The sequence below is a fragment of the Oncorhynchus tshawytscha genome, linkage group LG14 (assembly GCF_018296145.1).
Source record: "Oncorhynchus tshawytscha isolate Ot180627B linkage group LG14, Otsh_v2.0, whole genome shotgun sequence".
Lineage (NCBI taxonomy): Eukaryota > Metazoa > Chordata > Actinopteri > Salmoniformes > Salmonidae > Oncorhynchus > Oncorhynchus tshawytscha.
Genome location: NC_056442.1, coordinates 15384208 through 15411029, shown reverse-complemented (window position 1 = coordinate 15411029; position 26822 = coordinate 15384208). Strand labels below are relative to the sequence as shown.

The 26822-nt window shown below is 40.6% G+C and overlaps 1 protein-coding gene across 3 annotated transcripts in view; it reads left to right on the top strand.

Annotated features, from left to right (window-relative positions):
- Nucleotides 1–26822, top strand: part of LOC112266605 (neural cell adhesion molecule 2) — a 411111-nt gene that overhangs the window by 285982 nt on the left and 98307 nt on the right. For all 3 annotated transcript variants that reach the window (XM_024444231.2, XM_024444230.2, XM_024444229.2), the window contains exons 3-5: nt 8162–8368; nt 12404–12559; nt 16231–16368. In XM_024444231.2, the coding sequence (XP_024299999.1) occupies nt 8162–8368; nt 12404–12559; nt 16231–16368 (501 nt within the window). The remainder of the gene's footprint in view (nt 1–8161; nt 8369–12403; nt 12560–16230; nt 16369–26822) is intronic.

Below are 26822 nucleotides of genomic sequence, written 5' to 3'. Positions count from 1 at the left end.
ATGACTAGATAAGCGATGGTTTACCGTGTGTAATTACGTCGAATGCTCCATAAAAAATTGATAGAGATGGAGTTCACGGCACAAATGGTTTACAAAATTTCGATTTAGGCTATAAAATGGATTTTATCAAAGGAAACGGCAGTTTATTTGATCACTGGGACCCTCAAGAAGAGAAATAAGAGCAAGATATCAGAATTCAAGTCATAATTTTACCTTCAGATGTGAATGTGTAAAAACTGCCGTGGCAGAAAATGTTTCTGTTGTTGATTGCTCTTGTCAAACAAAAGCTTGATATTTGTTCTCTGTAATAGATATTTTAAATCGGAAAACGTAGTTTAATTACCAAGATTCTAATCTTTTGAAGGATGTAAGACACTTGCATTTACAGAATGTTTAATGTTACGACGTTGTATTTTTAGTTGTCACTCTGATGTTGATCCCTGTACGGGGATCGCAGCCATAAGAGGTTTTAAACCCTTTCCAATAAAGATGCGCTGAAGTTATTTGGATTTTTACGAATTACATTTGAAAGACTGGGTCCTGAAAAAAGGACATTTATTTTTTTTGCTGAGTGTAGTATTTATTATTGTACTTTTGGAATGGTTTTAGAATTATTTACTAAACTGTTATCTTTTCCTGGATATCTATGCGCTTGACAGTTTACACTTCAAATTAACAAAATTACAGTTGGGTAGATATCCAGAAAGATTGATGGAAATACAGTACAAAACCAGTCAGTCCGATTGCACAGATCAGGTCAAATATTATTAGTTATGCAAACATACTTAGTAAAAAAGTCTAGGACAAAAATATATGCCTTCTTGAACATGTGAACATTCATATGCCTTAAAAGTACTTCACCCTTTACTTTGGGCATGCTTTTCATCCGGACGTGGAAATACTGACCCCTATCTCAAACAGGTTTAAGAAGCATTTTTTTGTCCTAGATTTTTTTACTAAGTATGTTTGGGATTGATTTGAAGAAAAACGATGAGATGAAATTGGACCTAAAACCAAATTTTCCCCAACTCTTAAGTAAATAACCCCATTCCACCCAGGCGAAAGCCTTCTTCGCATCGAGAGATAGTATATTGTTCAAAAGCCGCCGTACATTGGAAAACAGTTGTCGCTCTTTGATGTAACCCGTTTGATCATCAGATATGACATCCTGAAGGCAGGGTTCCAACTGGTATGCTAGAACCTGAGCTAATAATTTAACATCCGCGTTCAAAAATGAAATGGGCCGATGTCCACCACATTCCACCAGATCTTTATCTTTCTTAAGTATAAGTGAGATGGAGGCTTGAGTTAGCGTCGGGGGGAGAGAGCCCTGTGATAACGAGTCGGTGAACATATCTAATAGTAATGGGGCGAGTTGATATGAGCATTTTTTGTAAATCGATGGGGAAGCCATCAGAGCTTGGGGCCTTGCCACTTTGCATTAACTTTAGACCCTTTGTTATCTCATAAAGATGCAGAGGGTTGTCCAGAACTTTACTCATGTCCATATCAATGGATGGGATATCCAAGTTATCTAAAAAGTTGTCCATAGCCGTATTATCTGATGGGTGGATCGGATTTGTAGAGGTTAGAATAAGGTGACACGAAGGTTAAATTAATATTAGATGGATCTCTTGTAAGATTACGAGATTAGGCATACCTGAGAGATAAGATGAGATGCTGACTGGCATTTAAGTTGGTGTGCCAAAAGGCAGCTGGCCTTGTCACCATATTCGTAGTACGTCCCCTTTGTTCTTTGCAACAGAAACTCTGCTTTATCAGTGGAAAGCAGATTAATTTGACTTTGAAGTTTCAGACTCTGCATATAATTCAGGGGATGGTGTATTGCCAGGATTGAGTCCAGCAGTTCCTGATGTTTCCGTTTTCTTTGTTTGACATAATGAGCATTGTAAGAAATTATCTTTCCCTGTAAAACAGCTTTGAAAGTCTCCCAAAGAAGATAAGGGGAGGTGGCATCATTTTTATTTGTTTGAATGAACACATCTATTTTGGTTGAGATAAAGTCACATAATTATTTGTTAGACAATAGGGCCGTGTTAACTCTCCAATTCATTTTATTTTGCATTCGGAGTAATTGCTAAATCCAGAATGTGGTGGGAATGGTCCGAAATCCCTCTTGCAGAATATTCTGTCATTTTAACTGAGGGGAGAAGGGCTCTATCTAAAAAAAGTTGTCTATGCGTGAGTAGGTTTGATGAATAGGAGAAGTATTTTGTGACCGGATGGAGGTAGCGCCATTGATCAACACAACCCATGTGCGTCATGAATATAGAAAGAGCTTTTGCCATCCCGGAAGGAGTAAGTGTACTGGGATTAGACTGGTCAAGTCTTGGTTCAATAACAGAGTTAAGGTCTCTGCCCGAAGATGAGGCGGTGGGTGTCAAGATTAGGGAGAGAGGCTAAAATAGATGTCAGAAATCTAGTGATAGGGGCGTAAACATTCCAGTTAGGGGCGTAAACATTTGCAAGTACTACAGGGGTTTGGAAGAGGGTGCCACTAGCTATTATATAACGTCCTCCAGTATCTGAAATTATATATGAGGGTGAAAAATGTACTAGTTCGTGAATCACTATTGCTGTTCCCCTGGCTTTGCCGTTAAAGTTAGAATGAAAAACCTGTCCAACCCATGCTTTATGCAATCTAGTCATTAACACTTTGGTGCATTTCTTGAAGAAATGCGATATCAGTATTCAGGCTCTTCAGATGTGAAAATACTCTGGAGCGCTTAATTTGCCCCCCACAACCGCAAATGAAACCCTAAAGTACCACCCTGACTTGTTGTTAAACTATACATGAATCCTTATTAAAGAGGAGAAGTCAAATGAAAAAGAAAGAGGAAAAGAAAGAATGAGAGAGGAGCAGCATGAGCAAAACATCTGAATTTTGTATTTATTTAAATCCTCTAAAAAAAGCAAAGCACAAAAATCTTTGGATAATGCCAACGTAACCCCTCCCCCCACCACCCTCAACATTCCCACAAAAATAAAAATGATAGTACAACACCCTTCAAAGACAAAAGAAAAAGGAAAAACTCGAGAAGAGCAGCAGGAATTCTCTCTTACTCAGCATCCAGATATGTACAATTAAGCAAACAGGGTTTGTTTGTAGTAAAATGATGAAATCAAAATGCTGTGCTTTTACCAGTAATTGTCTTTGATTAAGAAACAAAAAAATATCAAATGGACGTTTAAAGAGCCGTGAGTCTGTATAGTATGTGGCCGGTGGGGATTTCCTTGTCTCATCGTGCACCAGCGACTCCTGTGGCGGGCCGGGCTAACCAGGTCGCCAGATGCACGGTGTTTCCTCCGACACATTGGTGCGGTTGTGCTATGTTAAGAAGCTGTGCGACTTTGTTGGGTTGTGTTTCGGAGGACTCATGGCTTTCGACCTTCGTCTCTCCCAAGCCCGTACGGGAGTTGTAGCGATGAGACAAGATAGTAACTACTAACAATTGGATACCATGAATTTGGGGAGAAAAGGGGATAAAAAGGGGATAAAACCTACAAAAAGGTAGTCTGTCAGGTACTCAGCAGGAAGGTCTGATTTCTCTATTATAAAACAAGACCCAGATGGCAAATATAAAGACCCAGTCTATCTAAAAAACAGGAGGCCCCTTTACACTTCAATGTTGTGATGCAAAAATACTAGCAAAATGCATAGCACTCAGAATTAAAAGGGTTTTACCAGGTACTGTTCATCCTGATCAGACAGGTTTTTTTACATGGACGATACATTGGAGATAATATACGACAACTACTAGAAATAATAGAACATCATGAAACATGAGTCCGCAAGCTAGATCCCTGCAATGTCTCATTAAAGATCTAGATAACTTTTCTGTACTCTCTGGACTAAAACCTAATTATGATAAGTGTACAATATTATGTTTTGGATCCTTAAAAAATACAACTTTTACATGACCATGCAGCTTACCTATAAAATGGTCTAATGGTGAAGTAGACATACTCGGTATTCATATCACAAAAGATATAAATAAGCTCTCCACAATGAATTTAGATAGAAAACTTGTATAAATAGACAAGATCCTGCAACAATGGATAGGTAAATACCTGTCTATTTATGGAAAAATTGCCCTGATTAACTCCTTGGTCATATCTCAGTTTACTCACTTACTTATGGTGCTGCCTATTCGTTTTTCAAATCATATGAGCAAAAAATATTTAGCTTTATCTGAGATGCTAAACCAGACAAAATAAAACGAGCCTATCTATATAATGAATATGAATTGGATGGGTTGAGATTATTAAATATAAAAGCACTAAACCTCTCTCTAGAAGCTCCACTCATTCAGAAGTTTTATTTGAACCCTAAATGGTTCTCAAGCAGATTAATAAGAAAAGCTCACCCATTGTTTAAAAATTGCCTTTTTGCCTTTGTGCAGATTGCCATGTCTCATTTTCGATTAATTGAAAATGATACTTTTTTCAAAGTATCTGTCTTTTTCAAACAAGCATTGCAGAGCTGGCTACAATTTCAATTTCATCCCCCTGAAAAGAACAAATATTACTGCTGAACTCAAATGTGCTGGTTGATAAAATACCTGTATTTATGGGAAAGATGTTTGAAAAGGGTATTTTGTTCTTAAATGATATTGTAAATTGTAATGGTAGAGTTATGTCCTTCGTGGAGTTGTAAGGGAACGTCTGCTCAATCCAAGAGTACAACCAATTGATTACAGCATTGCCCTATAAATGGAGGAGGCTGGTGGAAGCAGGAGGAGGTAGGGAACTGGTCTGTCTTCCCAATCTAAAGGATCAAAACTAAAAAATAGCATAAAAAGCATAAAAATCAATAGGAAAGTATACCAGTTTCATTTGAGGACCAGGATGTTGACAACTGTGCCATACAGATTGCAAAATAATTGGGAAGAGATTTTTGATGTACCGATTCCATGGTACAGGGTGTATGAGTTGATATATAAAACAACGCAAGATTCAAGACTTTGTGCTTTTCAGCTGAAATTATTATATAGAATTCTTGCCACCAACAAAATGTTGAATATTTGGGGCCTAAAATCATCGAAGCTCTGCAGATTTTGTTGTAAGTATACTGAATCAATAGACCATTTATTTAGGTATTGCCCTCAGGTAGCCTGTTTCTGCTCTCAGGTTCAGGAATGGCTGAAAATGCATAGCATTGATCTAAAATTGACCCTAGAAATAGTACTGTTAGGAGATCTGGAGAGACCAGGTCAGTCAATTACAAATATACTAATACTCTTAGTAAAAGTATTTATCTTCAACACGTAATCTGTAGATTCTATTTGATTAGATAGATTGAAATTGTACGTTAAACGTCATAGCATAGTTGAAAGATATGTGTTGCGTAGAAACATGAAGTGGGTGGCCAGCAGCGATAGATGGGATGGGCTGAGGGAAGCTGACGGTTGGTATGTGGAATTGGAGACAAGTGGGAGTGGAGTTGTTGTGTGAGAGAGAGAATGATGGTCAAAAGATAAAGGGTGAAAAAGTCTAAATAAAACATAATAAAAGGACATTTGAAGGACACTAAGTGGCAGTGTTCTTACAACTAATGCCGGTTTGCCTGAGGCTCATGCTGTGCAGATGTTTGTACACATGCATATACACACACTCTCATTCAAATAAACACATACAAGAACACACACGTACATGTAATAGTGGCAGACATGCACACAAACATATTCAGTTGGCACTGCTGTTATTTCAGTTGTCCTTGATGTCCTTTGTTTTAAATGTATTATTTTGTTAGATTTTTTTGCTTTGTTGTTTTCTGTTTTCTTCTGTCCTTTCCTTTTTTCTCTTTCGTTCATTCTCTTGGTTGTCGGTGCATTGGGGGGTTCTTGGGGGTGGGGAATGGAATTCATTGTATATATATTTTTTTTCTTCTGGTGGGGGACTGTGGGAGGGGTCTCGGATACTTGAGGGACAGATATTGGGGAACGGACGGGGGATCTTGGAGGGTTCGGGTTTCACAAGATTGTGATCATGAAAAAGGAAACTACGACATATATTTTATATCACTATCATGCACACGTTCCCTCACACATAAGGATGGCTCTGTTGCGGAAAGACTGATACATGTTTGATAGTGTCTTGATGTTGTATTGATTGTCCTTCATGTTCTAATACTTTAATTTGACCCCTTCCTTGTGTTTTTTTTGTAATAAAAAAATATATATAAATAACTAAATAAAAACATTTAAAGACTGGTTTCCAGTCACAAGGCCTCAACTTCGGCCAGTGTGGTAGTGTGAGATGCCACAGAACCCCGAATGGTTTCCACGGTTGCCTGAATTGCAGCCAGTGTAGCCGCCCGTGAGTTATTCAGCCATTCGGTGAGTTCTGCTACCAAACTCTCACACGATTTTGCCAGCTCCCAGACAAGGATCTCCAGTGTTATCGGGTTAGCCGTATCACCCGGAGTGGCTATTGAAGCCTTCAATGGAGGTGGGGTGGTAGCCATTTTAGCTGAATTTGATTTGGTGGAATGTGAAGTTCTTTCCGTCGATTTTCCAAAGCGTGTGACTGGTTTGCTCATTCTAATTTAGGTGCACTATTACTGGGTAATTAAAAATACTTTTTAGGTATTGAGAAGTATGAATTTAGGCTCAATTGAGGATTATTTACAAAAGTTGTCGGAGATTAGACCTCGTGCGAGTTCTTTCTTACATTGCTCAACCGGAAGTTGATATCTAAGGGGCATTTTTCTTTACGGCAAATCTGATCTGTGAGAATATCTAAGGGGCTTTTATATCATTCTAAATGAATTAATAATAATAATTGCTATGTTTAAAAAATGACGATATTTTGGAGATTTCATTTTCAAATAACCGAAGGTGAGTGAGAAAAAGGCCATTCTTGAACGCCTCACAAGTCCTCAACTGGCAGCTTCAATAAATAGTACCCGCAAAACACCAGTCTCACTGTCAACAGTGAAGAGGCGACTCCGGGATGCTACAAAGGAGTGGTTAAAACATGCTAATGCTTTGAGTATATCAAAAAAGGTTTGCCATCCAGCCCTGGAGTTTTCCCTGCATCAAGAAGTTCCTCCTCTGTAATTTCACCTTCACATGAGTCTTTCTGTATGGCTGTTAATTTTACATGTTTAATAGGAAACAAATCCATAAAACTAGCTTCGGTTAGAGGTAGATGGAGGAGGCTGAAACGAAAACCTATTCCTGGACAGCTGAACATCCTTAATAGCGGAAATGATTTCGGATTTATTTTTGAAATCATCAAACAATCATTCTGTTGCCTCTAAAAAAAGGCCTCTTTTACCATTTCTCCATCCTGGAACAGTTTCTTTGCTAGTATGCGACTCACCCGGAATGATGCAATCGTGGTTGCCTTTGATTTTGAGCCGGGCCTTGTAAAGATCGATTGTTGGGCAGCTAGATGAGACTTCAACTCTTTTACTTTTCTCTTACGTAGTTCACTTTTACCTGGAAAGTCACTTTCATATTTATTGTGAACGGTTTTGAAATGCCTCTTGACATTTCCCTTCTTACCAAGAGCTATGTTTGAATGGCAGATCTTCCCACTCACGGTGAAAGTGGTAGATATTCGTTTTCTTGCTGCTTGGTCCAGCACTCATATTAAATACGTAACCGCAACTTCATAGAAAAAAAAAAGTCTGGAACATCAAAGAATATTCTGTTGCAGGTCTCGCAAGAATTGGAAACGTGCTAACTGCAGACGGTTGCTATGGTAGCTACAGTTTGGGAAACAAATGTAGCAACTATAGTTATTTTTAAGCAGACTCGATGGTAACGCTGTGAATTGCCAAACATATATTTTTAGTGCATACATTTTGAAAACTTTTTTGCGGTCTCCTAGAAAGAAGTTTGCGATCGACGTCCTGGGCACCAATGCTCTCGAAAGTGTGAAAATCATTCAACTGCATTTTTCTCCTACTCGTCTCCAAAGTGGGATAACAAGTTTATCAAATTTCAAAGAGGCATAACTTTCCCATGTTGAACAAGGGCTGATTTATTTACCATTTATTTCAGGTGTGCTTATGAATATATAAGGGGTACTCAAGGGGAGGTTTGGGAAATACTGCTCTAAAGTCTAAGGCTTGGCTTGGTTCTTTTTAGAGTTTCTTAATGTTACCTATAAGTTTTCTCTGTCCCACCAGTGATCGGAGAGCCGGTCAACCTGGAGTGGTTTAACCCCCAGGGGGAGCGCATCGTGTCGTCCCAGCGTGTGGCCCTGCACACCGGGGAGGACAGCTCCAGGCTGACCATCTATAATGCTGAGGTGGAGGACGCGGGCATCTACCGCTGCCAGGCCACCGACGCCCAGGGACAGACACAGGAGGCCACCATGGTGCTGGAGATGTACCGTGAGTGTCACTTACATGCATATGTAACAGAGGAGAACACACACACCACACTCTCTCCATTACCTCTGTATCCATTCCAGCCTCTGTAGGGGTCCTTCAGACATACAAAGACATGAGTTGAATACATCGCTGTCTCCCATGTTAGATCATAAAGATACACCATATTTACATTCCATTGCACCTCCGTAATAACTTGCCCATTAAAGAGTGTAGTGAATGTTCGCTGGGTCTGGTGGTGTGTGTGATGAATTGTGTTGAATGTGTGCAGGCGAAGGAGGCAGGCTCTAATCGTATGGGAGAGGGAATCTTCTGTGGCCGTTAATGGGACGTGACACACGGAGGAGTTTTGCGGCTGGTAGCCATCTGGCAGACGCTTGATTTGAATTACCGGTGTGGTGTGTGTACTGTGTGTGTACAGTTGAAGTCGAAAGCTTTCATACACTTATGTTGGAGTCATTAAAAATAATTGTACAATCACTCCACAAATGTCTTGTTAACAAACTATAGTCAGTTAGTCGGTCGGTTAGGACATCTACCTTCTGCATGACAAGTAATTTTTCCAGCAATTGTTGACAGACAGATTATTTAACTTATAATTCACTGTATCACAATTCCAGTGGGTCAGAGTTTACATACACTGTGCCCTTAAACAGCTTGGAAAATTCCAGAAAGTGATAGGCGAATTGGCTCATTTGAGTCAATTGGAGGTGTACCTGTGGATGTATTTCAAGGCCAACCTTCAAACTCAGTGCCTCTTTGCTTGACATCATGGGAAATTAAAATATATCAGCCAAGACCTCAGAAAAACAATTATGGACCTCCACAAGTCTGGTTCATCCTTGGGAGCAATTTCCAAACACCTGAAGGTACCACATTCATCTGTACAAACAATAGTATGCAAGTATAAACACCATGGGACCACGCAGCCTTCATTCCGCTCAGGAAGGAGAGGTTTTCTGTCTCCTAGAGATGAACGAACTTTGGTTCGAAAAGGGCAAATCAAACTCAGAACAACAGCAAAGGACCTTGTGAAGATGCTGGAGGAAACATGTACAAAAGTAACTATATCCACAGTAAAGCGAGTCCTATATCGACATAACCTGAAAGGCCGCTCAGCAAGGAAGAAGGCACCGCTCCAAAACCTGCCTTAAAAAGGCCAGACTATAGTTTGCAACTGTACATGGGAACAAAGATCGTACTTTTTGGAGAAATGTCCTCTGGTCTGATGAAACATAAATAGAACTGTTTGGAGGAAAAAGGGGGAGGCTGCAAGCCGAAGAACCCCCATCCCAACCGTGAAGCACGGGGGTGGCAGCATCATGTTGTGGGGGTGCTTTGCTGCAGGAGGGACTGGTGCACTTCACAAAATTGATAGCTTCATGAGATACAATAATCTCAATAATCTAATTGTGTGGATATATTGAAGCAACATCTCAAGACATCAGTCAGGAAGTTAAAGCTTGGTTGCAAATTGGTCTTCCAAATGGACAATGATCCCAAGCATACTTCTAAAGTTGTGTCAAAATGGCTAATGGACAACAAAGTCAAGGTATTGGAGTGGCCATCACAAAGCGCTGACCTATAGCGCTGTCCTTTACAACTGCAAAGGCGTGTGAGCAAGGAGGCCTACAAACCTGACTCAGTTACGCCAGCTCTGTCAGGAGGAATAGGCCAAAATTCACCCCTTATTTAGGGAAGCTCGTGGAAGGCTACCCCAACGTTTGAAACGTTTGACCCAAGTTAAACAATTTAAAGGTGATGCTACCAAATACTAATTGAGTGTACGTAAACTTTTGACCCAGTAGGAATGTGATGAAAGAAAAGCTGAAATAAATCATTCTCTCTACTATTCTTCAGAAATGTCACATTCTTAATATAAAGTGGTGATCCTATAACTGACCTAAGCCAGGGAATTTTTACTAGGATTTAATGTCAGGAATTGTGAAAAACTGAGTTTAAATGTATTTGGCTAAGGTGTATGTAAACTTCCGACTTCAACTGTATGTACATATGCACGCACACACACGTACGCACACCCCCCTCTGGAAGGTGCTTACCTTTCTCTCCCTCTCCCCTACCTCCTCTCTCACACACCTCGTTACAGCGGCACCACAGCTTGGCAGCTGTATCCATGACAACATCAGTCAGCCACCGTTCAGCACTGTGTGTTCAGTATGTATGAGCAGTAACAGGAAGATAGTCACCTAAAGGGCTTGAGCAGGCCAGTAGTAGCCAGCACCCATCTGAGGCTACACCGAACGTGATTTCTTGTGATAAACATAAACACCACATGTTACGAAAATTGGACAGCCACTTGAAATGTGCTGCACATTACCATTTGTGAGTGTTGACATTTCCAGAAGACGTCAACACACACCCACACACACGTGCACACGTCTTGACATTATCATATGTGTTCATGCATCACATCTCACAACCTGACAAAATCTATCCATATTCAAACTCATATTATAACTTTTTTATAGCTCACGGACGAAAGACTATAATTTTCCGCACTGCTGAGTAGTTGACAAGTATAGTTTCCAGTGTCTATCTTTGAGCAACGGCCAACGGAGAACCATTTCAGACAGGAGACATTGGAGGCAGTCGATGCCCCACCTGAGGGAGCTCCAAGAAAATTGTCATGTCACCCCACTTTGACAGTTGCCCTTGCAGCTATGTGGGCAAAATGACGGAAGAGAAATTCTCACTGTGTTACCAATTTGACGGTGTCAAGTGAGCGGTAGACTGTTACACGAGAGGATTTGTTTTTCTTACTGATTTTCTTGTCGAGCAGGGTAACGACAAAGGAGACAGGAAATGGAAAATAAGTAGCGGGAGAACAAGGGAAAACAACGTGTTTGAATCCCAGGGAGAGAACTGGGGGAAGGAGAGGGAATGAGAGGGAGTGAGGGGAAGAGAGAAAGCGGGAGTGAGGGAATTAAATAGAGCACGAAAGAGAGAGAAAAATGGAGAGAGAGGGGTGGGGGAATTTGAGATTTAGTGAGAGAAGGAGAGGGAGAGAATGAGAGAGAGGGGGTAAGGGAATTAAAGGGAATGGCATAGCACAAGAGAGGGGGTGAGGGAATGAGACACAGAGAGAGAGGAGAGAGACCAAGCGACGGATTGAGAAAATGAAAAACAATGTTTACAATAACAGCTTTAAAACATGGATTGAAACCGGGCAGATGAGGAGGGTTGAATCTCACATTCAGAGTCAGGAGGATGCAAGGCACTTTAAAGAGCAGCGAAGAGAAAAAAGTATGTTTTGAAGAGCCGCCTGACATAAATCACTTTGAAAAATGCTAATGTGCTAGGTTGCAGAGTGATCTAGTGGATGGGACTGAAATAAATAAGGCCATGCATGTGATTAATGCACACTTTCATTTTGCCACACACAGTGGATAACCATGTGCCAAACTCCACGTGCCAAATACACACGCATGCACACTCTTTTTTTCTCTCCATACAACATACACACACGCCGTGTGATAAGTTGACGACACTAGCCAGCACTACGGGTTCTGAGAGGGTGGTGGAGTGTTTTTTAAGAGAAGAGAAATGCAGGTCCCAAGTCAGCTTTCCCCAGGTGTAACCTATCAACCATCTGCCAGGGCTTGTCAGACAGGTGCCACAGCTTTAGACCAACACAAGTTGAATCAATCATTTGATTTACAAACAGAACTTTTAGGGTGGGAGGATTCATTCAATATGTTGTGGGAAAGTTGATGGGACTATTTTAGAGCACAGAGAATCCGAGTTGTCTCAGTGCTGTAGAATTATAAACAATATGTAAAAACAGTTTGTTCTATAGAATGGAGTTTACGCTCTACTCCACTGCAGGGTTTCCCTCAATCAATACACGTTACTTGGGCTCTGTTCCAAAGTCCACACTCGTATACTACTTAGAATGAGGTGATGTATTGGCCATGCATTCTAAATGGTATACTTGCGTGAATATTGTAACATAAACTCTCTTGGAAAGACATCTCTAATGTGTCTTCAGTTCCTGTTACCTCATTTCCTATGTGACAGAGAAGCTGACGTTCCGCAACGTGAGGTCCCCCCAGGAGTTCCGTCACGACGAGGCGGCAGAGGTCGTGTGTGATGTCATCGCCTCCCCGGCACCCGCGGTCACTTGGTTCTACCAAAAGGGCTTCAGGAGCATGGAGATCACAGAGGAGCACTACAGTAAGTCTGCTTATGGTCATTTGATACATGCTGCCTCTGCTGATGTGTTGGTAAACCTTATTTGCTTGTTAAAATGCCTAACTTTGTAACATGCTTACTGTAGCTACCATAATAGCAACATAACTTGACTCATGAAAAGTAATCTTTGAGCAGTACAGGCCATATTGAAATCAAGTAATATTTTCATGTGAAAATGTCATTGGATTTTTTTTTATGGGCCCACTCCTTGATGTTAATTTACAGTCTGCTTTTAATGAAGCAGCTGATAATTACATTATCATTGATATCAGAAGACAATTAACAGGTTTGCTAGCGCATCAAAAAATGTAACATCTAATCAATTCAGTTTACATGTCAGATTGCTTCACACACCATTTTGAGACCATTTTCAGTTTAATAAATGTGCTTACTGTAGAACATGGGTGTGTCCCAAATTGCACCCTATTCCCTATGTAGCCCTATGGGCCCTGTTCATATGCAGTGCACTGTATAGTGACAAGGGTGTCATTTGGGATGTAACCTATTTAAACAAACCACTGTTATGAAAAATGTACTCCCCAGATTCTGTCAGGGGTTTGACACTATAAATAGTAAGTTCTAGCAATAAAAGCCAAAGCATGTGATTTCATTAAACATATTGTTGGACAATAAAGCATGTTAACAAGCCTGCCTAGACGATTTAGAGTAGAGGATGCAAATGTCTTTTGGTGGTCCGATGCTCGCTTCCATGCTTTCTTCCTTCTTCCTCTTACAGTGGGGCAAAAAATATTTAGTCAGCCACCAATTGTGCAAGTTCTCCCACTTAAAAAGATGAGAGAGGCCTGTAATTTTCATCATAGGTACACTTCAACTATGACAGACAAAATGAAAAAAAAAAAATCAGAAAATCACATTGTAGGATTTTTGATGAATGTATTTGCAAATTATGTATTTGGTCAATAACAAAAGTTTATCTCAATACTTTGTTATATACCCTTTGTTGGCAATGACAGAGGTCAAACGTTTTCTGTAAGTCTTCACAAGGTTTTCACACACTGTTGCTGGTATTTTGGCCCATTCCTCCATGTAGATCTCCTCTAGAGCAGTGATGTTTTGGGGCTGTTGCTGGGCAACACGGACTTTCAACTCCCTCCAAAGATTTTCCATGGGGTTGAGATCTGCTGAAAGACCCAGCCACGTTTCATCTTCAATGCCCTTGCTGATGGAAGGAGGTTTTCACTCAAAATCTCACGATACATGCCCACATTCATTCTTTCCTTTACACGGATCAGTCGTCCTGGTCCCTTTGCAGAAAAACAGCCCCAAAGCATGATGTTCCACCCCCATGCTTCACAGTAGGCATGGTGTTCTTTGGATGCAACTCAGCATTCTTTTTTACCAAAAAGTTATATTTTGGTTTCATCTGACCATATGACATTCTCCCAATCTTCTTCTGGATCACCCAAATGCTCTCTAGCACACTTCAGACGGGCCTGGACATGTACTGGCTTAAGCAGGGGGACACGTCTGGCACTGCAGGATTTGAGTCCCTGGCGGCGTAGTGTGTTACTGATGGTAGGCTTTGTTACTTTGGTCTCAGCTCTCTGCAGGTCATTCACTAGGTCCCCCCGTGTGGTTCTGGGATTTTTGCTCACCGTTCTTGTGATCATTTTGACCCCACGGGGTGAGATCTTGCGTGGAGCCCCAGATCGAGGGAGATTATCAGTGGTCTTGTATGTCTTCCATTTCCTAATAATTGCTCCCACAGTTGATTTCTTTAAACCAAGCTGTTTACCTATTGCAGATTAAGTCTTCCCAGCCTGGTGCAGGTCTACAATTTTGTTTCTGGTGTCCTTTGACAGCTCTTTGGTCTTGGCCATAGTGGAGTTTGGAGTGTGACTGTTTGAGGTTATGAACAGGTGTCTTTTATACTGATAACAAGTTCAAACAGGTGCCATTAATACAGGTAACAAGTAGAGGACAGAAGAGCCTCTTAAAGAAGAAGTTACAGGTCTGTGAGAGCCAGAAATCTTGCTTGTTTGTAGGTGACCAAATACTTATTTTCCACCATAATTTGCAAATAAATTCATTAAAAATCCTACAATGTGATTTTCTGGATTTTGTTTCTCATTTTGTCTGTCATAGTTGAAGTGTACCTATGAGGAATATTACAGGCCTCTCTCATCTTTTTAAGTGGGATGATTTGCACAATTGGTGGCTGACTAAATACTTTTTTGCCCCACTGTATATCTTCCTTCCTTCATGTCTACTGAATAGTTGAAAGAACAGAATATTATTCCTCCATTATGTCTTTCTACTTTTTATATACTATTTTTTTTGTTCCCATGTTGTTGAGATCTGTGGAAAGAAGATCTTTCTACTTCCTTCCCTCATGGCTGCTGAAAAGTCACAGTACAGGATATTATTCCACCTTAATTATCTTTTCTTTCTTTATTTTGTATTATCTCTTCAATTATTTTTTGTGTGCTTATGTTGTTGAGATACAGTATGTGGGGATATGAAGGGGATATTCCGTCTGTCTTGAACACTGATACTGTAAGTGACAGCACAGGAAATAATTCCACCATATTTATCGACTTTTATTTTTTTTCATTAAATGAGTTATTTCAGATCATTGCTCCTAAAAGGAAAGGAAACAAAGGTGTTGTATACTATTGGAACCACATCCTGTAACAAAGGAGGAAAGGATAAGGAAAGAACAGTGTCTTAGATTGAAACACATCCTATGGCTTAGAAGGAAAGGAGAAGGGAAAGTATCTTCGATTATTGGAACACATCTTGGGGCTGAGAAAGAAAGGAGAAGGAATAAAATGTATCTTCGACTATTGGGAAAACATTCATGGCTCTTGCATGATGGACAGAAGTTAATTTGCAGGTTCAGACTTGTTTACCAATACCCTGTCACCCCATCATTACTTTTCCTCCTACACCTTCCCTCTCATTCACCCATCACATAGACAGACTTCCTGATTAGGTAAATGATTTGTTTGAATCCTTTGAAAGTAGTCAGGTTTTTTAATTGAAATTCAAAGGCCCTTCCCTTCGACGCACTATCTCCCCTTACCGTGCAGTAATGATTAAAGGTAGAGATAGGGGTGCTTTAAAAAAAATCCACGCTAATTACGGGACAAGGTTTTAAATATCTTTGCGCTCGACAGAGAGAGATAGGGTTATCACTTATCTGCCAGTGACAACAATTAAGAAGGATGGGAAACTTTTTGTAAACTGCAGACCTAATTGCTAAAGTATTTATCTCACTTCGCTTAGCTAACTTTATTTTAAAAAGCTAAAAGTGATAAAGGTTTCTGAAAATATTATTTGATAGCAAGTGTTTGATTGGAGTCATGGTACTTCCTTTCACTATTTTTCCTTTCTATCATTTTCCTTGTATCTTTCTTTCCTTATTACACATTTCTTTCTAACTCTCTCTCTACCCCTCTCTTTCTTTCTTTCTTTCTTTCTTTCTTTCTTTCTTTCTTTCTTTCTTTCTTTCTTTCTTTCTTTCTTTCTTTCTTTCTTTCTTTCTTTCTTTCTTTCTTTCTTTCTTTCTTTCTTTCTTTCTTTCTTATGCTCTATCCCTCTCTCTATTCTTGCCCCCTTTTCTCTGTCTATCCCTCTCTATCACTCCCTTTGTCACTCTGTATCGCTCTCTCTATACCCCCCCCCCGAAGGCAGGTTCCAGGTGCTGCCCAATAACAACCTGCAGATCCACAAGGTGACCAAGGCAGACGAGGGCGTGTACCGCTGCGAGGCGCGAGTGGAGGCCCGCGGCGAGATCGACTTTGTCGACATCGAGGTGGTGGTGAATGGTGAGAAGCTATAGAGTCCACTATAGCTAATACCTATCCATTCATATGCAGTGGTGAACGAAGAGTTAGCCATCTAGCTAGCATATCATATCATATCTCCCCTTGACTATCATAAATGTTCAGTTATATATGTAACCTTGGTTCTCTGAAGGAACAAAGCTCAACAAATCAGAATCATTAAAACCCTACCCAGACATATTTTTCCTCTCACTGTAGCAGCTGGGCCTGATCTCAGAGCAGACTTATGAAGACTAGTGTAGCATACAATACGGCTACCTGCTCTCGTTTTATACATATCAAAAGCCTATCCAACCATATACAATGGTCCCTTCTACAATAGCAGCCATACAGCAGTGATGTTAAGGATGAGAAGCCCCTTACGGAGCCACAGTGTAAAGACTCTCTTAGGCCAGGCACTGGGGTGTATCGATCGGTGGCATACAGAATTGTTGCTCCTCTCAGGGTGAGAATAGAGTCACCTAGTGAGACAGAATCATTCTCCCCTCCTACACTCCACAGTCACAGCACTGACACAGGTACAGGGTTGCCAGGTCCCAAACAATCGCACCCCAGGACCACAGGCAAAATGAAACGCTTATCGGTCCAGAGACACTTGGTCTCATACAAAGAAGGAACTTCTGTCTCCGTTGGTAGAGATTGTCAATCGTGGTGGAACATTTATTTTTCTCTGATATGATTCAATTCAGGTTCTCTTTTGAGTTATTGATACGAAAATAATCATACCTGGTGTGTAAGAATCGAGTCATTGATTCAGAATTAATCTGGTTAATTGTGTAGGTCACAGGAGGTTGAGGGAACCTTAATTGGGGAGAATGGGCTCGTGGTAATGGCTTGAGCAGAATTAGTGCAATGGTGTCAAATACATCAAACACATGGTTTCCTTGTGTTTGATGCCATTCCCTTTGCTCTGTTCCGGACATTATTATGAGCCATTTTCCCCTCAGCAGCATCCTGTGGTGTAGGTGGAAGTGTGATGGACAGGGGTTTGAACCTGTCCATCAGGTCTCAAGCAAGGTTACTCATCACGCAAGTGTAGTTTTGAACCACCACCGCTACAAAGGCAGTGACTCCAGCAGTTAGAACTGTAGAGTCACTAAATTGTGCTGTGTTGAACATATGAACTGAGCATTCACCTCAGATCGGCTTAGTTTGAGACAAAGAACAGACTCACCGATCTAGACAGGCTCATTATAGAGCTACTTAATGATCAAAGGAGCAGCTGCCACCGCTCCTTTGATTTCTTCTATATTCGCACTGTTTCTGTGATTGAAGATTTCAATTAGTGCCAGCTCGGGGCTTTGTAGCCCAAAAAGTGAAAGGTTGTCATTTTAATTCTATAATTTGTCTTCAGGAAGGCCCCAAGTGAAGCCAGGAATGCAAGCCACCTGAGAGTGTTTCGGGAGTGATTGAAATGTGATCTCTCGCGAGCTATAAGCACCGGTTATGCATGAGCGCCCACAATATTGTCTCGGCTATCTTGCTCTTCCCACCTAATGTAATAAACGCACTCGGTGAAAAAAAAAACACGGATTGTGTTCAATTTAGAGCACCACTTATAGTTGTGAGGAAGATCCAATAAGCTTGCTCAATGAGGCGAGTCCTATTATCCACCCGGCAACATGGCACCCGCCAAACGGCTACGGAGATGGGACATTCCACCGCAGCCATCACTATAGAGTGTGTCCGACTGAGATAAGGAAAAACTCAGAAGTAACCCACTGGGCACAAACTGGTTGAATCAACATTGTTCGAATGTAATTTTTCAAATTATTCTGATGTGGAAAATACATTGGATTTGAAAAGAGTCATCAATGATATATTTTTATTTATTTATTTTTGTAGGGGAGGTCAGCTTTAATATTGCAGTTACATTGTGGATTCTATCAGTGTAATTGTCTGCATAATTTTCAATCCCCCATATACCAGTCAAACATTTGGACACACCTACTCATTCAAGGGTTTTTCTTTATTTTTACTATTTTCTGCATTGTAGAATAATGTTGTAGACATCAAAACTATGAAATACCACATGGAATCATGCAGTAGCCAAAAAAGTGTTCAACAACTCAAAATATATTTTATATTTGAGATTCTTCAAAGTAGCCATCCTTTGCCTTGATGACAACTTTGCACAATCTTGGCATTCTCTCAACCAGCTTCAACTGGAATGTTTTCCAATAGTCTTGAAGGAGTTTCCACATATGCTAAGCACTTGTTGGCTGCTTTTCCTTCACTCTGTCGTCCAACTCATCCCAAACCATCTCAATTGGGTTGAGGTCGGGTGATTGTGGAGACCAGATCATCTGATGCAGCACTCTATCCCGCTCCTTGGTAAAATAGCTCTTACACAGCCTGGACATGTCTTGGGTCATTGTCCTGTTGAAAAATAAATGTTAGTCGCACTAAGCGCAAAAGCAGATGGGATTGCGTATCGCTGCAGAATGCTGTGGTAGCCATGCTGGTTAAGTGTGCCTTTAATTCTAAATAAATTCTATCATTCTAAATAAATTCTAAATAAAAGCACCCCCACACATCACACCACCCACTCCATGCTTCATGGTTGGAACCACACATGCGGAGATCATCCGTTTACCTACTCTGCTTCTCACAAAGACATGGCGGTGAGTCCAAATTTCAAATTTGGACTCATCAGACCAAGGGACTGATTTCCACCGGACTAATGTCCATTGCTCTAATGTCCATTGTTTCTTGGCCAAAGCAAGTTTCTTCTTAATATTGAAGTAATTTAGGAATGGTTTCTCTGCAGCAATTTGACCATGAAGGCCTGATTCATGCAGTCTCCTCTGAACAGTTGATGTTGAGATGTGTCTGTTGCTTGAACTCTGTGAAGCATTTGTTTGGACTGCAATTTTTGAGGCTGGTAACTCTAATGAACTTATCCTCTGCAGCAGAGGTAACTCTGGGTCTTCCTTTCCTGTGGCGGTCCTCATTAGAGCCAGTTTCATCATAGCACTTGATGGTTTTTGCAACTGCACTTGAAGAAACTTTCAAAGTTCTTGAAATGTTCCACATTGACTGACCTTCATGTCTTAAAGTAATGATGGACTGTTGTTTCTCTTTGCTCATTTGAGCTGTTCTTGCCAAAATATGGACTTAGCCCTTTTTGGTAAAAGACCATCTTCTATATACCACCCTATCTTGTCACAACACAACTGATTGACTCGAACGCATTAAGAAGGAAAGATATTCAACAAATTAAATTTTAACAAGCCACACTTGTTAAATGAAATGCATCCCGTGGGACTACCACACTTTTGAATGGTACTGTATATATTATATATATATTTTCCTTTTATTTTTTCCCCCTAACCCTGCCACCCATCCCCTAATTGGAGTAAAATAATTAAATATATTTTCCTTTTTTGTTATTTTTTCCCTAACTGTACCACGCGAATTGGAGTAAACTAATGGACAACAATACTTAGGATTCCACTTCCAGCTTAAACATACAAATCAAATCAAATGGTATTGGTCACATACACATGGTTAGCAGATGTTAATGTGAGTGTACTGAAATACTTGTGTTTCTAGGTCTGACAGTGCAGTAAGATCTAACAAGTAATCTAACAATTCCACAACAACTAGTGAATACACACAACTCTAAAGGGATGGAATAAGAATATGTACATATACAGTGCCTTGCGAAAGTATTCGGACCCCTTGAACTTTGCGACCTTTTGCCACTTTTCAGGCTTCAAACATAAAGATATAAAACTGTATTTTTTGTGAAGAATCAACAACAAGTGGGACACAATCATGAAGTGGAATGACATTTATTGGATATTTCAAACTTTTTTAACAAATCAAAAACTGAAAAATTGGGCGTGCAAAATTATTCAGCCCCTTTACTTTCAGTGCAGCAAACTCTCTCCAGAAGTTCAGTGAGGATCTCTGAATGATCCAATGTTGACCTAAATGACTAATGATGATAAATACAATCCACCTGTGTGTAATCAAGTCTCCGTATAAATGCACCTGCACTGTGATAGTCTCAGAGGTCCGTTAAAAGCGCAGAGAGCATCATGAAGAACAAGGAACACACCAGGCAGGTCCGAGATACTGTTGTGAAGAAGTTTAAAGCTGGATTTGGATACAAAAAGATTTCCCAAGCTTTAAACATCCCAAGGAGCACTGTGCAAGCGATAATATTGAAATGGAAGGAGTATCAGACCACTGTAAATCTACCAAGACCTGGCCGTCCCTCTAAACTTTCAGCTCATACAAGGAGAAGACTGATCAGAGATGCAGCCAAGAGGCCCATGATCACTCTGGATGAACTGCAGAGATCTACAGCTTAGGTGGGAGACTCTGTCCATAGGACAACAATCAGTCGTATATTGCACAAATCTGGCCTTTATGGAAGAGTGGCAAGAAGAAAGCCATTTCTTAAAGATATCCATAAAAAGTGTTGTTTAATGTTTGCCACAAGCCACCTGGGAGACACACCAAACATGTGGAAGAAGGTGCTCTGGTCAGATGAAACCAAAATTGAACTTTTTGGCAACAATGCAAAACGTTATGTTTGGCGTAAAAGCAACACAGCTCATCACCCTGAACACACCATCCCCACTGTCAAACATGGTGGTGGCAGCATCATGGTTTGGGCCTGATTTTCTTCAGCAGGGACAGGGAAGTTGGTTAAAATTGATGGGAAGATGGATGGAGCCAAATACAGGACCATTCTGGAAGAAAACCTGACGGAGTCTGCAAAAGACCTGAGACTGGGATGGAGATTTGTCTTCCAACAAGACAATGATCCAAAACATAAAGCAACATCTACAATGGAATGGTTCAAAAATAAACATATCCAGGTGTTAGAATGGCCAAGTCAAAGTCCAGACCTGAATCCAATCGAGAATCTGTGGAAAGAACTGAAAACTGCTGTTCACAAATGCTCTCCATCCAACCTCACTGAGCTCGAGCTGTTTTGCAAGGAGGAATGGGAAAAAATGTCAGTCTCTCGATGTGCAAAACTGATAGAGACATACCCCAAGCGACTTACAGCTGTAATCGCAGCAAAAGGTGGCGCTACAAAGTATTAACTTAATGGGGCTGAATAATTTTGCACGCCCAATTTTTCAGTTTTTGATTTGTTAAAAAAGTTTGAAATATCCAATAAATGTCGTTCCACTTCATGATTGTGTCCCACTTGTTGATTCTTCACAAAAAATACAGTTTTATATCTTTATGTTTGAAGCCTGAAATATGGCAAAAGGTCGCAAAGTTCAAGGGGGCCGAATACTTTCGCAAGGCACTGTAAATACTGTATATGGAAGAGTGATGACTGATGGGCATAGGCAAGATACAATAGATGGTATACAATGCATTATATACATATGTGTAACATAAGATATGTAAACATTTTAAAGTGGCATTATTAAAGTGTCTAGTGATCCATTTATTAATGTGGCCAATGATTTTGAGTCTGTATGTCGGCAGCAGCCTCTGTGTGTTAGTTCTGGCTTTTTTACAGTCTGATGGCCTTTAGATAGAAGCTGTTTTTCAGTCTCTCGGTCCCAGCTTTGGTGCACCTGTACTGACCTCGCCTTCTGGATGGTAGCGGTGTGCACAGGCAGTGGCTCAGGTGGTTGTTCATGATGATCTTTTTGTGACATTGGGTGCTGTAGGTGTCCTGGAGGGCAGGTAGTATGCCCCCGGTGATGCGTTGTGCATACTGCACCACCCTCTGGAGAGCCTTGTGGTTGTGGGTAGTGCATTTGCTGTACCAGGCGGTGATACAGGCCGACAGGATGCTTTCAATTGTGCATCTGTAAAGGTTTGTGAGGGTTTTAGGTGGCAAGCCAAATTTCTTCAGCCTTTAGAGGTTGAAGAGGCGCTTTTGCGCCTTCTTCACCACACTGTCTGTGTGGGTGGACCATTTCAGTTTGTCCGTGATGTGTACGCCAAGGAACTTAAAACTTTCCTCCTTCTCCACTGCTGTCCCGTCGATGTGGATAGGGGAGTGCTCCCTCTGCTGTTTCCGGGGAGTGCTCCCTCTGCTGTCCACGATCATCTCCTTTGTTTTGTTGACGTTGAGTGAGAGGTTGTTTTCCTGACACCACAATCCAAGTGCCCTCACCTCCCTGAAAGCTGTCTCTTCATTTTTGGTAATCAAGCCCACTACTGTTAAGTCTTCTGCAAACTTGATGATTGAGTTGGAGTCGTGCATGGCAATGCAGTCATGGGTGAACAGGGAGTACAGGAGGGGGCTGAGCACCCACCCTTGTGGGGCCCCAGTGTTGAGGCTCAGTGAAGTGGAGATGCTGTTTCCTACCTTCACCACCTGCGGGCGGCCCGTCAAAGTCCACAACCCAATTGCACAGGGCAGGGTTGAGACCCAGGGCCTCAAGCTTTATGATGAGCTTGGAAGGGACTATGGTGTTGAATGCTGAGCTGTAGTCAATGAACAGCTTATTCCTCTCCTCAGTATTCCTCTTGTCCAGATGGGATAGGGCAGTGTACAGTGTGATGACGATTGCATCGTCTGTGGACCTATTGGGGCAGTATGCAAATTGAAGTGGGTCTAGGGTGGAAGGTAAGGTGGAGGTGATCTGATGCTTGACTATTCTCTCAAAGCACTTCATTATGACATAAGTGAGTGCTTCGGGGCGATAGTCATTTAGCAACTGCACCGCCCTCAACCGTAAGGCTCTCCAGAGGGTAGTGAGGTCTGCACAACGCATCACCGGGGCAAACTACCTGCCCTCCAGGACACCTACACCACCCGATGCTACAGGAAGGCCATAAAGATCATCAAGGACATCAACCACCCGAGCCACTGCCTGTTCACCCCGCTGTCATCCAGAAGGCGAGGTCAGTACAGGTGCATCAAAGCTGGGACCGAGAGACTGAAAAACAGCTTCTATCTCAAGGCCATCAGACTGTTAAACAGCCACCACTAACATTGAGTGGCTACTGCCAACACACTGTCAATGACACTGACTCTACTCCAGCCACTTTAATCATGGGAATTGATGGGAAATGATGTAAATATATCACTAGCCACTTTAAACAATGCTACCTTATATAATGTTACTTACCCTACATTGTTCATCTCATATGCATACGTTGATACTGTACTCTATATCATCGACTGCATCCTTATGTAATACATGTATCACTAGCCACTTTAACTATGCCACTTGGTTTACATACTTATCTCATATGTATATACTGTACTCGATATCATCTACTGTATCTTGCCTATGCTGCTCTGTACCATCACTCATTCATATATCCTTATGTACATATTCTTTATCCCCTTACACTGTGTATAAGACAGTAGTTTTTTTTGGAATTGTTAGTTAGATTACTTGCTCGTTATTACTGCATTGTCGGAACTAGAAGCACAAGCATTTCGCTACACTCGCATTAACATCTGCTAACCATGTGTATGTGACAAATAAAATTTGATTTGATTTGATTTGATTTAGTTAGTTATCTTTGCCTTCTTGGGTACCGGAACAATGGTGGACATCTTGAAGCATGTGGGGACAGCAGACTGGGAAAGAGAGAGATTGAATATGTCCTCATGCTCTGAGGACGCAGCTAGGGATGCCGTCTGGACCGGTAGCCTTGCAAGGGTTAACACGTTTAAATGTATTACACAGGTTAGCCACGGAGAAGGAGAGGGGTGGCCCGCAGTCCTTGGTAGTGGGCCACTTCGGTGGCACTGTGTTATCCTTAAAGCGGAAAAATAATGTGTTTAGTTTGTCTGGAAGCAAGACGTCAGTGTCCGTGACTTGGCTGGTTTCCTTTTGTAGTCCGTAATTGCCCGTAGACCCTGCCACATGCGTCTCATGTCTGAGTCGTTGAATTGCGACTCCACTTTGTCCCTATACCGACATTTCGCTTGTTTGATTGCCTTGCGGAGGGAATAACTACACTGTTTATATTCCACCATATTACCAGTCACCTTCCATGGTTAAATGCGGTGGTTCGCGCTTTCAGTTTTGTGCGAATGCCACCATCTATCCACTGTTACCTGGTTAGGGTAGGTTTTAATAGTGTTAGGTTCTTATTCTTCAGAGTAAATAACTCAAGGACACTAGAGAAGCTTTAACCAAGTTTAATCATCATTAAACATTTCAGACATCACAGTTTATATGCATCGTACTTAATACACTCCTCCACTTTACAGTTTATGGCTCCACAGGAAAGAAGGTAACCAGATACAACCCTGATTACTCCCTTAAGAGGAACTGACCTCACTCCTCACCTAATGACCTCAACCCCTTCTTCACCTAATCCGCAGATATCCATCTGTCTTCCCTATATCAACACATCACTCTCCTCTCCTCCATCAAACACATGCCAAAGCCTTCTGGCTTTTTACAAACTCTTTCTATTCAAGGCTTTGTCTCTATCATTTATTTAATATCTCAATGTTCAAGGTTTAGCCGATTCCAACAATAGTCACAGTGTGTACAACATCTCCAATGCACTTCCTTATAAACTCACTTACCGAATCGAGGGTAAAAAAAACACGCCCTGTTAAGAACTCTTTTTTTTTTAATATATATCAACTTTCAAGGGTATGTTATTTTCTTAGGCTGCCCAGAACATTTCCCAGTCTGGGTGTTCTTAACAATCTTGAGGTGTGGATTCCGATTGGTCAGACCAGCGTTGAATATTTATTTTCACGGGTACATCCTGTTTGAGTTTTTTTCTATTTTTTTCAATATTTTTCTGTATGAGCAAAATGGACAGTATATTTTACATGAGTTATCTTTTGTTTGTTTTTTGTCCCAGCCTTCAGCTACCCTCAAATCCTCCCATCTATCGCTGAAGACCAAACCAGTTTTGATTTCTAGCTGCCATATATGTTTCTACTGTGCTGTGATGTTTCAAAGAAGTTCTGAACCTTTCTATTTTCATAGTTTCTACAGATTATATATTAAAGATAAACACCTTTGATAAGAGTATTATTATAATATTGAATGATTGGCTATGACTTTTCAAATCACCCAGCAGTGCTATTTGCTCCAAGGAAATGTTGCAATTTTTCAGCCGTTCCTGAATCTGAGACCAAAAACAAGCTACACATGGGCAGTACCAAAACAAGGGATCTAAATGCAAAGCTGAGATGGTTGTATCCCCCATATAGATAACATTCTATTGGTTGCAAGAATTTTGTATAATAATTTTTATAAAAGTTTTTAATCCGGCATCATTTTGTACATCAGTTCATAAACCATGTGCCATGTGCCATGGAATCTCCTCCCAACTATTTTGCAAACAGTATAACGTAGCTGTAAATGATATACTATCTTATTTATCACAAATGTTATTTTTTGCCAATTTTGGTCTTTAATGTAGGGCTGACAGACATTTGCCTTACATCCTTCCCTTTCCACTTGCTTCATCCATTTTGTAACTACATGTGTGACATAACTCCACCAGTCCTATTTATGATATTTACAAAAATTACACTTTTTTTTGTAAAAATAAAAAGTGTTAGTATATTGAGTTTAAACATAATATTTGTTCTGTCTTTTCTGTTGCATTAAATTGAAATTGCAATCAGCTTTATATGGCTTGTTTTGAAAATAGCGATATTTTGGAGAAAAAGGTGATTCCCGAAGGTGATTCCTGGACATGAGGTGAGCCATTCTTACTAATCTACTAGAGAACCAGTTCGGATTTAAGTATAGGTTTTGTGTGATTGAAGCCTTTAGTGAGAGGTCCAATGCTTTAATATTTAATCATTTTCCCCCTCCGAATTCATATTCATTATATGAATAGGCCCCTAAAATTTTGTCTGGCTTGTCATTCCAAATAAAGTGGAATATTTTTTTGCTCATAGAATTTCAAAAACAAGTCATTAGTGTAGGTTGATCCATAAGTATATAGGTAAACTGGGAAAAAACTATAAAAAATTATCTAGATCCTCGTAGATCAGGCTGTGCAGAGATCCATATTGGAGATTTAAAATACAAGCCCCTTGATATTATTGTTGGATCTGATTTTAATAGCTAGCATTTCGATGGCCATAATAAATAGATATGCTGATAGTGGACATACAATCTTGTTTTTCTCCTCTTGACAATTTAATCCTTTCAAAGAAGTAGTCATTATTTACCATTTTACTCCTAGGTTAACTATATATAACTTTATCACATTGTATAAGAGATTCTCTGATATTAAAATAGTCCAGGCATTTATATATAAATTCCAGTCAAACTTGATCAAAGGCAGCTATAAATACCAGGCTTGGTTTTTCATAGTGTTCTATTGTTTCCAGTACTTATATTATCACCAATGTACCGTACATGTAAAGAACTGTCTGATTAGGATGAATAATATCCAACAATATCTTTTTAATTCTATGCGCTATGCATTTTGCTAAGAATTTGGCATCACAACATAAGTGTAAGGGGTCTCCAGTTGTTTAGGCGGACTGGATATTTATA